Genomic DNA, 17,997 nt, shown 5'->3' with positions numbered 1-17,997 from the left:
TTCATACTACAGATAAAAAAGTATAGATGGAGTACTAGAGAAAAATACGCTTGTGTGAAATAGGCCTAACACTGCTATGAGCCCGTCATCTTTTTTTTCTGCTTCCCCCTTTATATACACAACTTTCTATAAAAGAGGAATAGAGATTCATTGGCTGTCCCATGATGTTACAATAAATTGCACACTTAAAGGGGTATTCCCATCTTAGCTTTTAATGACCGAGATGGAAAAACACGTAGCTCTGTTCCCAAATGCCTGTCGTAAACAGCCAAATGCTTTGGCGCAGTGCTGTTTGTGTAGCTCTTATTGAAATGAATGAGAGCCACGGAAACAGTGTAGCACAATGTGCTACACTGTTTCCATAGCTCCCTTTCAATTCAATGGGAGCTACACAAACAGCCCTGCGCCAAAGCACTTGGCTGTTTTCATAGTTACTAACCAAGGGGTAGGTCACTATAGCAGGAGTTTCCCATCTCAGCTATAAAAAGCTGAGATGGAAATACCCCTTTAAGTCATGGCTTCTACTACCGTGCTTCCTTGAAAATAAGACACTGTTATTTTTTTTTTTGCCCTAAAAAGGGCACAGTGTCTTATTTTCAGATGCCTTCTGCTGGCGACAGGGCTTTGAATCCCCCACCTCCAGCAGAAGCGAGCGCTGTGATTGGCTAATGGAGCGCTGGCAACCAATCACAACCGGCGCTCGATGAGCCAATCACAGCCATTCAGTGAGGTCATTCACTGAATGGTTGTGATTGGCTGCCAGCGCTCTTTTAGCCAACACAGCGCTCGCTTCTGCTGGAGGCAGGGGATTTAAAGCCCTGTCACCAGCAGAAGGCATCTTTGAGACGGAGGAGGATACCGCGCCGCCGGAGACCATCGGGACGCTGCGGAGCAGATGAGTATTGATTTTTTTTTTTTTTAAGGGGGGGTGGCATCCGAAATAGGTCATATTTTCAGGGGAGGCCTTATATTTCAAGCTTCCCCCCAAAACCCAATAGGTCTTACTATCAGGGTAGGACCTATTTTCGGGGAAACACGGTATGAATACCATAGACCTATATGTATGATAGTAATACTAAAGAAAACAACACTCATAAGGAATCTATGCATTTTACAATATATGCAAAGACTGTTCAAACTAACTGCACGCTTCAAGCATCCTAAAAACTAGAACTCCACCCTACGGTTCTTACAAATGATGTATCGCTCAGTGCTGTTGACTGGATGTTATATGTCTCCCCAGAGCTCATTTTCCTCCCTTTTAAAGGTAATGTTTACTTACTTAGCTGGATAACAGAATGCTGGTATTTCTTTATAGGAAGTCACCACATTCTTCGAGGCCTATGTTAGTGAAATAATGCATTCTTTCAATAGACAGGATTTGAGTTATAAAGTGTTTAGCAGAAAGGCGGTGTGCGAGCTACGGCCCTGGCCACAGATGCAGCATTGCTGGGAGAATAAGCAGAAGTATTAAGGTGTCCGAACACCTTCAATAGCTGTTCAGCCGATAACTCTCTCCCTTGACCACCCCAAAAAACATGAATGTTCGGTTCAGCCGAGTGTTCATGCGTTTTATATGGGGAGAGGCAGATATCTGGCTGCGACTTACTTTCAGAAGGATCAGCTGTTGAAACTCAGCGAACCCATTCCTTAATTTCCTGACATCTATTGGGGAAAAACTGAGAGGCCCCCTATATATATATGTGTGTGGGTACTATTGTATCTTGATGCCACCACAGTTATGGGTGGAGACATGGGCTCGGCTGCCAGAGGTAGAGGGAACGCCCACAGCTCTGGATTAGCTGCCGGAGACATACAGCTGGACTCAGCAAACCTCCGGCAAGTGTATTGTTCCTTGTTCGCCTGGTGGCCTGCCTCGCTCCACTACTACTTCTCCCACTGCTAGGCGCTGCCCAACTGTGGAGGCGCCGCTCCTGAGGCCCCTATGCCATAATTTCCCTGCCCGCCCCACAGCTGTCACTCACCCCCGGCCCTCTGCCTGCTCCCATCGACGCTGGCATCGTCGCTGTGAGTCCTTCTGCTGCCGAGCCGGTACAGTGCCGCTTTACAGGGCCCTGGTAGCAGCATGGCTGGATGGCTCTTGCTGGTTCCCTCCGCGCTTCTGCGCAGGCACGGTCACTGTTGCCCGCTGCGTCCGTCTGCCTCGGTGAGCGGCGCTACTGCACGGGGGCATGACAGTGTTGCCGGCAGCGGCGTAGCCATGTTAGGCAAGGAAATCACACTGTATAGATTTTTGGCTGGGCGCGATGGTTAGGGTTACTTTTCCCGTTGGGCTTACATTATTAGCTGTAACATGGAAGCATTTAGAACTAATAATGTAAGCCTAACAGGAAAACTAACCCTAATCCTCCAGCCCAGGCAAAAATCTATACAGATGCTGCTAGGACCTTTAAGAATTCAGCCAATCGGGAGCTAGGGGCGCGACCAGGGTGTTGCTCCATGCAAGCCCTGTCAAACTCCTAGTTTCTGGTGGCGTCAAGGTACAACAGCACTGTGTGTGCATGTGTGTGTGGCGAGTCCGGCCCCTCCAAAATCAGCAAATTTGGGCAATTAAAGTCAAAAGACCTGTTTACACACAACGATTACCCTAGGCAACAACAAAAAACCCAAAAAACATGAATTTTGTGTCTAAGAAAAGTTTATTTATTCCTGTTAGCTTATTGTAAAATATAATGGAAAATAACTAATTTTGAAAAAAAAAATTTGCTTTTGTGGTCAGGATATCGATAAATAAAATTATATGATTTTGAATTTCGAATGTTTCAAGGACATACACAGTGAAAAAAGAAATTACTTACAATCATGAGCCCAAATCATTACACAATGCAGAGTATGTCCATGCAGTTTAAAATGAATGAAAATGTCTGGTTCTTTCCATTAATCCCTTCCAGTGGCTCATTCTGCGCATCTCAAGGAGGAGTACAGTAGTGTCAAATTCCTATTGCAAGTTCTGAAGTACGATCACTATGGTTGGCAGGTAATTGAAGACTTCAAGATGGTTGCTTTCCTAACGGGTCTTCAAGGTGTTTTCACAAGGTTCCCTTGCCATCTTTGTCTTTGGGATGGCAGAGCAAAAACTTAACACTACCATCGATGAGACTGGCCTGAACGTATTGACTTCACTGTCGGATGAAGCAACATTGAGTGGGAACCCCTAGTAGATCCTAAGATGATTCTGATGCCACCTCTTCACATAAAACTTGAGCTTATGAAACAGTTGGTCACAGCTCTAGATAAAGTATCTACAGCGATGAAACATCTACTAAACTGCTTGCCGAAGCTGACTGAGGCCGAAGTAATAGTTGGCATCTTTGTGGGACCACAACTCAAGAGGATCATAGAATGTCTGTCATTTCCTGACATGTTCACAGAAGTACAGAAAGCAGCTTGGAACAGTTTTGTTGAGAATCTGATGGGCGACTACATCTGGGGGCTGGTACGTGAAAGTGACCAAGTACACAATCGTCAATTGAAAAGAACCAGACATTTTTATTAATTTTGAACTGTATGGACATACTCTGCATTGTAGAATGACAATGGCTGACGATTGTAAGTAATTTCTTTTTTCATTCGAAATTCAAAATCATATATTTTTAATTATCGATGTCCTGACCACAAAAGTAAACTTTTTTGAAATTAAAGTTATTTTCCATTATATTTTACAATAAGCTAACAGGAACAAATAAACTTTTTTTTTTAGACACAAAAAGCCCGTGTTTTTTGTTGTGTAAACAGGCCCTTTGACTTTAATTGTCCAAAGTTGCTGACTTTGGAGGGGCCGGACCCACTCACACATACATATACGGTATATAGAGGGAAAATTAAGGAACGGATACGCTGAGTTTCAGCAGTTGATCTTTTTGTTCCCTCTGAAGGTAAGTCACAGCCAGATATCTGCCTCTCCCCATATAAAACGCATGAACGCTCGGCTGAACCGAATATTCATGTATTTGGGAGGTCAAGGGAGATAGTTGTCGGCTGAACAGCTCAAAATTTGTTCAAGCCAGCAAAAGTGAGCGATAATCGCTCAGTGTGAAAGCGGAAAAAAAAAAAAGAAGAATCGCTCACTTGTCGTTCGCAATTGTTTAAGCTTACTTTTCAGTCAGCTTTAAAAACCTCGCTAGCCTGCTAGCTTGTTGTTCCCATAGGAGTAGGAAGTGTTGAGCGAGAAGCGGACAAGAACCCTGCGAGTGCTTTCTATCTGTACGAGCCCCAACGACCTTAGCGGTTATGTCAGCGCTCATACAGTCATCCAAAAGACTGACAGCCCGTGTAAAAGGGCCTAAATGCATATGGGACTTTTATTGAATTGTCTATCTGCCCTCACACACCTTTATGATCTGCATCACAGATTCATTAAATCTATAGCATTGTTCATCCGCAGCTTCCAGGATCAGGAATAGAATGCAAGAACAAGTGTAAAGACTAAACAACTTCACAACAAAACAATAGCAAAGAGGAAATATAAGCATTCATGGACATGGCTATATTACTGATCCTTGTAGTATGGCACCTATAGCCTTCTAGGGACCTGTACTGTGCTTTTGATTACCTCTGATTTTATATGGAGCCACACAGAGAACGTTTTTTTCATGGATTCAATCTGTAAGAACACAGTACCTCATAGAGGCACCATATGACCCGCTGAGTACCTATGGGTCCATAATTTAGACCCCTGCAAGATATTATACGAGGTCTATGCATGTCTACCTACCATTCGGCATCTCTGGAAAACCTGGGTGATAATCCTGACCTGTAAGGCTGAATTCACACGGGTGAGAAACTCGGCCCGATAACGCACTTGCAATTGCCATCCTCAGGCACGTGTTCACGAGCAGAGGATCGCAAGTGTTTCTCTGTGATTTCAATGGGAAACATTGAAAACAATGGGCGAGAGAAAAAGTGCTGCGATTTGTTTCCTTACAGCATCGCTGCAAAAAATCAATCGCTCATGTGAATAAGTCCATTCAAAAGAATGGAGTTCCTATTCATGCAAGTTTTGTACGTCTTGCAACGCACAAAACTCAGGCGAGATGCTCGCCCATGTGTGTAAGCCCTTACTTGTACAGGAGGCCATAGCAAGTCAAAGATCTTTGACATGGCCCAACAATTCGCCTGACTATCACGCTATCTAAATGCGCCAATAATCAGCCAACAAAAGGACTGGCTTGTTCACTGGCTAATCTGCTCTTTCAGTCCTTGTTCACATGGGCGTACTGTCATTGCGTATTACGCCTACACGAGCGTTTCTGTGCATCCAAGAACGTGAGGCCGCCCTTAGACGGATAATCATACCACGCAAAATGGCTAATAAACAACATTTACTTTATGTTCATACCATTTTGAAAACATCCTTTTCTTTATTTTGGATGTCAGAAAGTGTGTTATGATAGCAGCAAGTTTCCTAATAGTGGTGAGATTACTAAAATCGATTTTATTTTTTAAATTCAGTTCTGAAGTGACTTTGAGAGTCCCAAATATTAGAAACCCCCATAAGTTCCCCAATTTTAAAAAGTGATGTTAGGGTGGTTTCACATCTGCACTTGCAGATTCCGGTTTCGGGGAGCAGAAGTAGGGAATTCCCTGGCCGAACAGCTTCAAACGGACCCCAATGACTATAATAAGGTTAAAAGCCTGGCAGTTGATCAGAAAGCGAACAAACGTCAAGAAAAAGCACTGCATGAAGGGAGGTTATGCTGCACAGTGTGTTACCTCTCTTACATTCATCACTGACAGTAATGTCTATTACGGTCTGTGATGACATTGATCCTCACAAGCCACTGTACAAGGTAGACCTAAGGGTCATGATTTGACCTTCGGTTACAATGGTTACCATCAGCACCCCCTGATCGGATCGTGGAAGTACAAATATGGTGAGCCCCCTTCCTCTCTAAACCCCAGCGGCTAATGGTTAAATCACTGGGATCAGAGCTATGCTGAATTTCGGTGGTTGCAGCAGGACCGTAGCTGTAACTTACAGTATCAATTCTGCTTTGTACAATGTGGGCTCAGAAGCTGAGCCCACAGTAATCAGCGCCGTACATGTACAATGTGGGAACTATTGGCCCACTGTATTGTAGAGCACACGCCAGGAAGGAGTTAAATGCAATTTTGGGTAGTTGTCTCTGAAGCCCCTATTATACAGGGCAATGATAGTTTATTCATCAGATCATTTCTCAGGGCAGCAATCAGCCAACAGACAACCAACTGCTCGTGTTCCGGCTGACCGGATCTTTATACTGCTGGCAAGATTTCAAGTCATTTCAATGGAAACTTTGCCTGCAATACCAAGCCTGGCCACTGCAGTAAGAACAGAAATCTGCTCAGTATAGGAGTGCAGTGAACAGCTGATCAGCGGAGGTCCATGGCGACAGACCGCCAACAATCTAATATTTGATGACCTATCCTAAGGATAAGTCATCAATAGTTCACAACCCCTTTAATATCCACATTTTCATGGAACCACTAATTAAGTTTACCTGCTCTACATGGACAGATAATTACACCCCTCATTTACATGATAAGTATCTGTGTGATTGCAGCATCAGCTGCACTATACTTCCTCTGTTCATTCATTCATTCATTCCCCTTCTGCACTGCACAGCGGACATTACACACACATCCCAGTGATTCATTTATCGCTTCCAAGCTTTGACGTGTGCCTAACAAGACTCGTTTTACAGGAAGGGTCAGGATTTGTTTGCTGTTGGAAACCAAGGGGAGAGACATGAGTTGCAAGAATTTCAGTGTGTAGACAAGATGGAAAAATACTGGAGTCGTGTTGTCTATAAGACTGTTTATTAGATGTATGCATGAAGGTGCAAATGTGGGGTCATTCAAGGCTATGACATATGGAGGAGTTTAGTTAGGGAAATATAAATGTAGCCCGAGTTTGCCATTTATTATATAACTAGCAAGGTAGAAGGCAAAACAGTTGCTATGGGGCCCAGCACTCGAAGGGTTCACCTCCAGTCTTAAAGGGGCGTTCAATGTCAAAGATGGTTAGGGGTTATTGTAGATTGTGGAAGAAGAGGTAAAAAGCTTCAGGGTCCCCCCCCCCCCCATGCATGCATGCAGCTAGAGCGAAGGCCATAATATCCACGAGTTCTTAATGTCCCGTTCCTAGGGTTTCTTCGTGGAGTTGAGCCCCACGGTTGTTTTCATGCCCTTCTAAAGACTCCTACTAGAACATATTCAACTTATGCCTCTAAAGGAAAGCAATGTTTGGGCTACTGCCCACCAACAAACCCCATAGATCACAGAGAACACAGAGAAGACAATACTGGATTCTCCATATTTTTGAGATCAGCATAACCAATTACTCACAGGAAGATGGTCACCGCTACCAAGCATGGGGACTGGGAGAAGGGACCTTGTCTTCCGGCTTGGGTTAGTTTATATGAAGATCAAATGCCAACACAAAGGCCTTACTTTAAAACTTGCAATGCCCGATTTCTCTATGAGCTCTGGAACCCTGATGAAGAACCGTGGCAGTCTTACAAAAATAAGTCACCTGAAAAGGAAATAAAGTGGGGCTAGGCCTTATCCACTGATAAGCTTTAGGGCAGCTATTATGAATTCTGTGTCAATGTGTAAGCCAGTACCTTCCAACTAATCCACTACTTGTTACCTAGATTAACGTATCATTCGCATGGGCCATTTTACGCAGCTATTTAGCTGAGAAAACGTCGTCCGAAAATCGCACCCATGTGAAGCATTGGATTCCAATGCATTCAATCATACGGGGAATTTTCAGGCGCATGAAGAGGGAAGAAAAAAAAATAGCACCGTTAAAACGCAAATCGGCAATGGTTGTCGGTCAGAGATTTTTCTGCACCAAAAGTTAGGTCTTGACCTATCTTTTGACAAAAATTGCTGGGAAAAAAAAAGGGAGGGGAGAGGGAGTTTACCTGTGTCTGTCTGGTAAGAAAAATAGCCAGCTCTATTTAAGCATGAGAAGTCATTACGAGGATTTCTGCCTACCAATGGAATTCCGCGCTACATCGTATTTTTCACGCAATATGCCCGCATGAATGGACGAGAAAACGCTAATTACATCGCGAGACTCGACTGCGGCTAGTGTTCATTGATACGGTTTTCGTCCGTGATGCAGCGGTAGGGGGCGGGGGGGGGGGGGGGGGGGGGGGGTAACAGGCATCGCCCCTGTGAATCAGGCTTAAGTTGCATTAGCAGTAATAGCGATGATGCGTACAAGGGGGCGGAGCCAAAACGCCGATGCTTCCAAGACCAGCCGAAGGGAGAAGATGCATCTGCGCAAGCGCGTCTAAAAAAGCAAGAAGACACCGAAGTTAGACGGAACCATGGCAACGGGGACGCTAGCAACGGAGCAGGTAAGTGAATAACTTCTGTATGGCTCATATTTAATGCACGATGTATATTACAAAGTGCATTAATATGGCCATACAGAAGTGTATAACCCCACTTGCTGCCGCGAGACAACCCCTTTAAGGGACCGGCGTGATCAACAGTGGTCCTGTCTAGTGATATTGAACGGTTTAAAAAGCAAGAAAATCCAACGATAACGCTGTAGGGGTCTTGAAATGCCAGAAAGTGTCATGTAGACGCCATCAGGAGAATATATGTGCGAGAAATGGTAGAGCAGATGCTCTAAAGCGACTGTTATTAAAAGCTGTTTTACTAGTCAAAAAAATGCAACAGCCGCTGAGGGGAATTTAGAAAACCCGGCTGCACAAGATCATATTTCGCTGCGTGCGACGGTTGCATAGCACGCAGCAAGTACGCAATGACATTTCGTACTTAGTGCATGGCAATAGGTGGCCTGCAGCATCTTGGTGTGTATGTGCATGTAATAGGTGGCAAGATAGTACATACTACAGTCTTTATATTGCGTATGTATTTTGTGCAATGTGTGTCAACAGCAGCTTGAGAGTCTATGACAGATTGCAACAGTGTACTCCACGCACAGAATACATTGTAACACAGTCATGTGAAGGAGCCCTAAGGCGAGTAAATAAATGTGGTAATAGACTATAGAACACCAAGTATTCGTATTAACACAAACAGAGATATACAGTTCTAAGACTGCTATGCAATGTATTGGTTCTTCCACCCCACTTACAGTATATACACAGCAGTATCAGGACAGTATCTGAATACATGAGAAATTAACATTGCGACATAACTTCATTCAGTCAGAAACTAAGAAGAGAAAATACAAAAAAAAAACCAACTTGTGGTTACTAAAATATAGGAAGTGGCTGTTGCACGCTTGACATTTTGGGGAGTTGTCCTTAACCCATTCTTGCCTATAAAAAAAAAAAAAAAGTGGCAGCATTCATCATGGATGACGTGATGACAGCATTTTTTGTCTAAATAATCATGGAGACATTAGTGAGTAGCCTCCCTCCATAAGGCCTGTTTCACACAGGCGACAGAATTGCGTGAGGTTTATGACTTGCAAGATGCACAAATATGAACCCCATTTACTTGAATGGAGTCATGCACGAGCGATGTTTCCTGCATGGCACGGTGATGAGATGCTATGAGAGAAACACATCGCAGCACATTCTATCTTCCTGCCATATTGCCCATTGCACTCAATGGGGCCAGCAGCAGCAGCGAAAGCAATGGAAAAACTCCACAATCCTCTGTGACGACAGCAGCAGGGGATTCCTGCATCCGCACGGAAAAAAAAATTCCTTCAGACACAGCGGTGGTTAAGGGATTCTCCACATGGATGAAGGAATTCCCACCGCTGTCACAGATGATCGCAGAGTTTTCCCGTTGCTTTCAATGGGGCTAGCGCTGCTGCCACCCCATTGAACGCAGCAAGATGAAGGGTTTCCCCAGTGATACGAGGCTGTTTTCAAATGAAACCGCCTCACATCCAAGGGGCTTTCACATGGTGGAAAGTGCGATATCGCCCTCACCCATGTGAAATTGGCCTAAAACTGATGTAGGTAGATATCTGTGCCTATATCAACAGGCAATACTATGATACTGGCTCCTTGTTAAAAGGGGCTGTCTAGGCTTTCTTTTTAATTTTTTCCTATTGACGACAGACGGGTTAGCAATAGATGATCAGGGGGGTAACTGCCCCTTAGATGACTGCCATCAGTGCAGGAAGCATAATGCGCTGGCCATAGCGCAGACGTTCGGTTGCTATTGCAGGCACAGCTCCTGTTAAATTCAATGGGAGTTGAGCTGTAGTACCAACCCTGACTGCTGCACTATGGTAAGTGCATTCTGAGCTGACTGCAGCGACAATGGCCCCAGTAAGCAGCCGAACAGCAGTCACTGATAGTTATCAGTAGAAAAGAATAAAAAGTCCTCTTATTTTTAAATAAGGCTGTCTTCCTGTGAGGAGGTACAGATCCAGAATGTAACATAGTAGGTTAGGCTGAATGAAGACAATGTCCATCTAGTTCACCCTGTTTTTACCCCCACCCCAGGACACTGTATGGAGTGGGATCCACTTGAGATTCCCCTCCATACAAGCAGTTGCTCGGCCATACGAACAAATGCACTTGAGAATAGCTTCCTCTAACGGAACCTGTTCATAATTGGGGGACATTCTGTATCTGTACCCCATTACCGGAAGACAGCCTTATTTATAAATAAAGGGGACTTTTTATTCTTTTCTATTGATAACGATAAGAACGCGGGATGCTGTGCGGTTGTCACGGCAGCCGGGGACCTTCTGAAAGGCCCCAGGGCTGCCTGTCCGATTGCTGTACAGTATGATGTAATGCATGAAGTAACGTCATAGCTGCAGAACAGGCTTGTTCGTATCTAGAACGTTCGCAATTAGGGCACTTACTGTAGGACTGTCTTCTAGTCTTCCTGAAAAAAATGTAAGTTACAAAGCGCAGTTCCATGTCAGAAAGCAGTTACAGAGAGTACTATATGAACTACAGGATTTTTAGAAGGGCTAGAAAGCAGTACTGCCTTCCTAAAATTAATGCTGACACAAATAGTAGTGCCTCCTAGGCTTTTTAATATGCTGTAGCTACAGCTAATACTTCTCTATGTAGGCACAAGTAGTATTACCTTCATAGATTTCTGTAAATTATATAGGCATACATGCTACTGTCTCCTTGTCTTTCTGAAAATTATGTAGGGACAGATAGTACTGCTTCCTAATCTTTCTGAAAATACTTTAGGGTAGGTAGGTACATATAGCGCTGCACCTGTCATTCTAAAAGGTTGTAGTCAAACATAATTGCCACCCTACCTATAACGTATGAGGGCACAAATTCCGCTCCCCAGTTTCCACTATATAGCATGTTGCAGCTCCCCGCCCTATAATTAAGCAATTAGAGCAAGAAGTACCTGACAGAGTTTTTGATAAATCACATTGCCCAATAAAATAGGATTCAACCCAAGCTTTATTTTGGCAAGAATGGAATGAGATGCAACCTCATTTTTCCCAAAGGAAAAGAAAATAAATAGTCTGTGTAAACATGCCCTTACAGAGAGTAAAGCCCCATTTACACAGGACGAATGTCAGGCAAACGATGCATGTACTCACTCTGGTGCTATTGCACAGGAGCGAGCATAGTTTGCTCGCAGCAGGGCGGCTGGAGATTTTACTCCTCGCTCTCCCCCTCCCCTCTCCATTCACTTAACACAGCGGCCTTTCAATACTGAACAGCTGCTGTTTACACTGAATGATCATCGTTTAGCTCATGTTTCGTCATTTAGGCTGCATAAACGATGAAAGAAGAGCTGAATGATGATCGTTCAGTGTAAACAGCAGCCGTTCAGTACTGAATGGCTGCTGTGTTAAGTGAATGGAGAGGGGTGGGGGGAGAACGAGGCGTGAAATCTTCCGTTGGCCGCTCTGTTACAGAGCCAGCGATACTCGCTCCTGTGTAACAGCACGGGAGCAAGTACATGCGGGGACGAGTGTTTGGCATAGTTTGCTCAACATTCGTCCCGTGTACATGGGGCTTTACTTACAGCAGCTACCTGAACCTATGTTAAAAAAAAAATAATATTCAAGCGACTGTCTGAATTAGTCACCTGGATTCTCCCAGCTATTCGGAAGAGACCCCACCATTCCCTCTTTTATTAAAGACATGACCACACTAAAATACCCTTGGATATGGCCACAACAAAAGTGACCCTATACAAATATATAGGATGACTACATCTTTAACTAATATCTCCATGTGCTCATTTGAGTTTAGCCAATAGTTACATAAACTGACTCGAGGCGTAATCTCATCACAGAATCATTTGAAAAGACAACAAAATTGCCAGAGCAACAGCTCTCCATTTCACGCTATCCTAAATGCACATCTATGTAGTATCGCTTTATACCCGTCTACAAGCAGACCTCAGTCTTTAGACAGACATACCAAGTATGTGCACTGCCTCAGTCAGCATGCCACCCGTTGTAGAGTTAGGTGATTGAACACAGCTCAACTGGCCCCAAAATGACTGTGGAAGAAGACGTTTAGTGCGGATCAATGAATTAACACACATTTGCACTATGCACAGTGCAGAAACCTGAAGTATGCAAGCATCTCCCAGCTAGAGTCACGGGCTGTACTGCCAGATGGGGACTGCCAACACAATCATTTGACTCAACTATCCATTCAATCCCTTGGGATTCAAATCGCAACTATGAATTAAGACAGACATACAAAAGACTGTGGGGGGACAAGTTCCCTTTAATGGGATGCAACAGGGAGCCAGGTGAATATATACTTTTTTTTATACTAACCCACTCCCATGGTGTTCCCCTCTGAAGTCTGTGCAAAAAAAAAAAAAAAAAAAAAAGGAAACACGACTTTTCAAAGTCCTGTGCACTCTCCCCTATACAAGTCAAAAATGCTGTCCAGACTGCGGGCATTGGGTAATAGAGGAGAAGGAGCTGAGCAGTTCAGGATCTCGTTTTATGGGGAAAGATTCAGTAGAACTTGTATTTTATTAATTTAAACCTTTGCTCACTCTGAGTTAAAGAGTCCAATGGGCGGTCCCTATCAGTGATTGACATCCTTCCCAGTAAGCACAGCCACACAGATAGCAGCCAATCACTGATAGGACTGCCCACTGGACTGTTTAGCTCAGATATAAATGAATAAAATACACAGTGAATCACTTCACATAAAACTATATAGCAGTCTGCTCAGCTCCTCCTGCACTATAGCGTACGGCCTGCACTTTGAACAGCATATGCAAGCTGACAGACTTCCTTTAACAAATTCAATAGCGTATTTGAAATGAGAACTAAACATGTACTAACAGCAATAGGTACTCAAAAATACAGTTAAAGTAGCGCAAATTAAACCTGGAGATGCAGAATATTGTTTGCCCCCAAAAAACGGTCCTCTTCCTTTCTGGAATAAGAAAGGTTCAAGTAAAACAAAATGCAGCCTGTAACGCGACCGGCAGTGCAGCTCATCTCATTAGTCATCTAGTTCAGCAGGAAACTACAGAGGCCGCTCTGAAACTGACATTGGAAGGGTGTGACAGCTCAGCCCTAACAGCAGCTCTCAGCCTCAGAAGGCAGAAGTGAGGTAGAAGAACGACAGCACGTGACAAAGCGTAGATGGGGGGTGGGGTAGGTCTCACCCTCCTACATACATGTACAAATCTCAATCTTTTCACTGTGGGGGTCAATACATTTATATACAAACTGTGCTGTACAGTATCAGAAGGCACAAGACCGATCAATAAGACAAAGCAGGAGGATAATCCTAATTACTGGGATACACAGAGAAGTTAGACACCTGCTCTTGGCAAGTTCCACAATACTGCAAACTCATGAGCAAGCAAGTTTTAACTGTGCATTAAGAAACTCAATGGAAGTACTGCTCCTTATGCACGACAAGAACATAGTTATAGCTAGCCTTATATTTTCAAGCACTAGTGCCCACCTCAGTCTACTGCCCCAAAAATGTATTGGCCAATGACGCTCCTATAATAGTTCACCTAAAATACATGCATACTCATTCAGCACCATGGTTTGTCCTCACTTGGTAGTTCCCTTTTTAATGGCTGTTATGATCCAGCCTTATTTACACATGACTTCAAAAAGTTGTCCAGTTTAGGAAACCCCGTTTTTATATACCCTATAAACTGAATAATAGGGGGTGGGGTGCTGTATTTAGGATCCTTCTCTCTTGGTCAGTAAATATGGTTACAAAGAACATCTCTCGAGATGACCAGTCTTGTATTACATAGAAAAACAATTGATGTGAATGGACACTGCGCAATGCTTCATTTACCCCGTGAAGGCGCTGTTGGGAAATTAAAACACCTACTGCCAGGTATCCCCACTGATTACAAGTAATCACTGGGGGCCCAACAAGAGACACTTTGTGACCAGTTTAAATGGCTGGATTTGCATTGCGGAATCCGGAGCGTGCGTCCACAGCAAATACCTTCCGTAGCATGCTATGGAAAAGCGATTTTTCCTGCCTACAAGCAGAAATCAGTTGCAGCATGCTCCCTTTTCAGGCGGATTCCATGCGGACGGCTTCCATTGAAGCCAATGGAAGTCTTCCGACCCGCGGCCCTTCTGTACTGCACATGTGCGCCGGCCGGGACATCCACAGCACTAAGACTGCAGACAGGTACGCGGGCGTCACAAGCCAGGCACAGGGTCGGCTTCCGCATGCGGTTTCCCGCAGCGGAATACGTCCCGTCCATATGAAGGCGGCCTATTGTTGAGTCCCTTTTGTGATTTTTCACGTGTTAAACGTGCAAATACATCTGATGCATATCCAGCGATTTGCACGCAAAATGCATTGCACGCGGTTTAAAAACCATGTGCAAAGTACGTAAGCAAGTTCGATAGTCTGATTTTTCCGGACCAATATCGCACTCACCCATAGAATTACAGCATTACCAATAACTGACATTCAGCTTTCTCATACTTCAAATTAGTGAGTACTACCATCAAGAAAAGAAAAAAGTTCATTAAAATATAAACTGATCTAAAAACAGTCAATGACTAGCGTAACAGAGCACACTGAAACGTGGCAGGATCACATTGTAAGTAGCAGGGTTGAAGGAATCTATGATAAGGATACCTGCAACAAAGTAACAGGTCAGCATTGCTAAATATAGCACCCAACTAGTACAAATAGTACAGAATCAAGAGTATCAGGCCTGAACTCAACAGGAACATTCTAGATCAGCCATAAAATCTTCCCTTTTTCTGTATTTCTCAAGACTCATTTTTACTTGCCATCATACAGGAAGTGTCCACTTTCAGGACTTCCAAGACACCTGTGCTTGTGCACACCATACTTGAGACAGACCTGGAAAGAAGTGTACTGTACACTAAGAAGATAGAGAAATAATATGTGTATTTATTAATAAATGCATATAGATTCAGACGCTTTGGAGTAAAGTACCTTATAACACAGAAATCAGGCAGGAGGCCGATTACTAAGCGTCCAAGAAAGCTTTGCAATTTGCATTGAATTACAAACTTGTGCTTTGCATAATTTGAAAGTATTGCTACATGTGAATGGAGCTCTATATACAAAACTCAAATATTTTTTCTTTTGAAGTACATGGGAGATATTGTAAGTCGATACTTGTCAACGCCACGGTCTTCCTGTTACGTTTTGCTTAGAAAAAAAAAAATCAATAGGGAGAAAATTTTCTTCTTTTTTGCATTCAGCTTACTCATGCATGCGACCTGCCATTCTCATCACCAACATCTGTATTCCATCACCACAGATGTAACACTAAATATGTTTTTTGCACCAATAATTAGCAACTGATTTCAAGGTCTAATAATCATGTAAGCATTAAATATATACGTATATGATAAAAAAAATATTTTGAAGTAATTTGTTAAACGCTATGTAGCAGAATTCTTATTAAAAACAGTCTTGGTAGAAAAGACAAAACTGCCGGGTGATTTTTTTAAAGGATAAATTTGTAAAGTTTACTAAATGGAAAGAGACCTAGCGACATACCCTGTATGAATGCAGAAACTACAACAAAAAAAAACAGGGAAAGGAAAAAAAGGAAGCAGAGAATTTAGCATTTAACCCTCAAAACCCTTAACTTTGGGTCCCAACAGAAGGAATTTCCCACAACTTGCAGCTTGATTTTGAAGTCATGCTTAAAACTTTGTATCTGAAAAATTTGGTAGGTCGGAAACCTAAAAGCAGAGCAAGAAGAGAGAACAAAAAAAGTATATATTTATAGATAACATATTCCAGCCCATTCTGTGTAATTTAACGGGATGATCGTTAGATCAGTATAATCCTGGGACGTCACTTTCTTCCAATATACTCGAAGCAATATATCGTAAAACCGTAAGAGATCTTCTAAGAGTCATTAGGATTTATAGTTGGAAGTTAACCATGTGAGTCCTTCGTAGAGGCCGTCCCCACTAGTAGCACAGGACGGCTGCACATACCAATTCCTATCCCTGATCCGGGTCAGGCCAAGTTTCTCCTGAATCTCGTGTGGTTTCATGGCATCCGGAAGGTCTTGCTTATTGGCAAATATTAGGATGATGGCGTCCCTCATTTCCCTATCATTTATAATACGATGAAGTTCCTGTCTAGCCTCGTCAATGCGGTCCCGGTCAGCGCAGTCCACCACGAAGATGAGCCCTTGTGTCCCGGTGTAATAGTGCCTCCATAGAGGTCGGATCTTGTCCTGACCCCCGACATCCCACACGTTGAATTTGACATTCTTATAAGTTACAGTCTCCACGTTAAACCCCACAGTGGGGATGGTGGTGACGGACTGGCCGAGCTTCAGTTTGTACAGGATGGTGGTTTTACCAGCCGCATCCAGTCCCAGCATCAGAATCCGCATCTCTTTGTTGCCGAAGATCTTGGAAAGCACCTTGCCCATGGTGGAGCATTAAACACGGCGTAATGGCAAGAAAGAACTGGCTGTATCCAATAGCAACACAGGATCGGAGGATTGTCCAGAAGGTTGTATCCAAGCAGTGAGAACGGATTGCAAGGCACTAGGTCCTTCTACTCCTAAAATACTAGATTCGGTAACCCGAAATGTCCATTACCACAGGCAGATACTCCAGGGTGCCAAGTGAGTTGCCTTTGGGTTACTGGGTGGCCACGATCAGTAGCAGGAGTAATGTGTGGATGTATCAATCAGTCTCCTTTCCGGAAATCCTAAAAGTTGCTAAATGCCCCCTGGCACAGATGCAGAGTCCAGGCTGCTGGTGCCCTTGTGCTGGGCACTAGTAGAGGGGGCAGTTACCAGTCACAGCTGCTGTCCTGCAGGGTGGTGGATGCTCTGGTGAGGGTCTCAGCTCCACAGGGTGTGAGGGGAGTCACCCAGGCTTGTGGTGGATCCCCGTGAGCTGCTGGCTGACCCTCTGTCAGGTGGGGAGCTTATGGAAAGTCACGCTATCCCTCCGAGCCGCCTCAGCCCCAGAGTCCTCTAGCGTTCCCTGACCGGACAGTCTGTGAAGCGTGGGTAGAGGCAACGCCGCAACTTAGGACAGCCGTAGAGCACTGCTTCGGGCAGCAGTTACCACATGAGAAGGTGCCCTGGACGAGCAGGCCGGTCCCACAGTTCTCTCAGTCCGGCCGGATATCGCCAGTCACTAGCTTCCGGTGCTTGGACTGGAGAGGAGGACGGACGGGTAGCTAGAAGGAGGGGCCTTAATCCCGGCGGCCGCCACTGACAAGGAGGGGCCGCTTCCGAGTCACTAGTGAGCCGGTGCCGGCTCCGCCCGCTGGCGCCTGCGCAGCTAACTAGTCAAGCTACATATAGCGCATGCGCATTCAGTAGGCGACGCGCCCAGGCTTCAAAGGAGGAGGTCACGTGAGAGGGTCCCGTCTACGTTAGGATTCAAAATAACGCGCGTGGATGACGTCGGCTGAGTTTTGGGCGGGAAGTCTAGTTACCTCAGTGACGCAATTCGACTTGTGGCCGTATGAGCCCTGATAGTGGGGGAGCGGTTACAACGCGCAGTGAACTAGTATCACAAAGCCCACCAATGCTAATAGATCAGAAAAGCAGCAAATGTCAGTCATA

The 17,997-nt window shown here is 44.4% G+C and overlaps 1 protein-coding gene across 1 annotated transcript; it reads right to left on the bottom strand.

Annotated features, from left to right (window-relative positions):
• Positions 1–15,309: 15,309 nt before the first annotated feature.
• Positions 15,310–17,663, bottom strand: ARF6 (ADP ribosylation factor 6). Its single transcript, XM_066608062.1, has one exon. It carries the CDS (start codon positions 16,840–16,842, stop codon positions 16,315–16,317), a length of 528 nt encoding a protein of 175 aa, XP_066464159.1. The 5' UTR covers positions 16,843–17,663; the 3' UTR covers positions 15,310–16,314.
• Positions 17,664–17,997: the final 334 nt, after the last annotated feature.

The sequence above is a fragment of the Eleutherodactylus coqui genome, chromosome 6 (genome assembly GCF_035609145.1).
Source record: "Eleutherodactylus coqui strain aEleCoq1 chromosome 6, aEleCoq1.hap1, whole genome shotgun sequence".
NCBI lineage: Eukaryota > Metazoa > Chordata > Amphibia > Anura > Eleutherodactylidae > Eleutherodactylus > Eleutherodactylus coqui.
The sequence above is the reverse complement of the archived record's forward strand: the minus strand, read 5'-3'. Positions and strand labels throughout refer to the sequence as shown.

Excerpts from the sequence above, each read along its gene's own strand:
- ARF6 (XM_066608062.1), bottom strand. The coding sequence starts at position 16,842 with ATGGGCAAGGTGCTTTCCAAGATCTTCGGCAACAAAGAGATGCGGATT.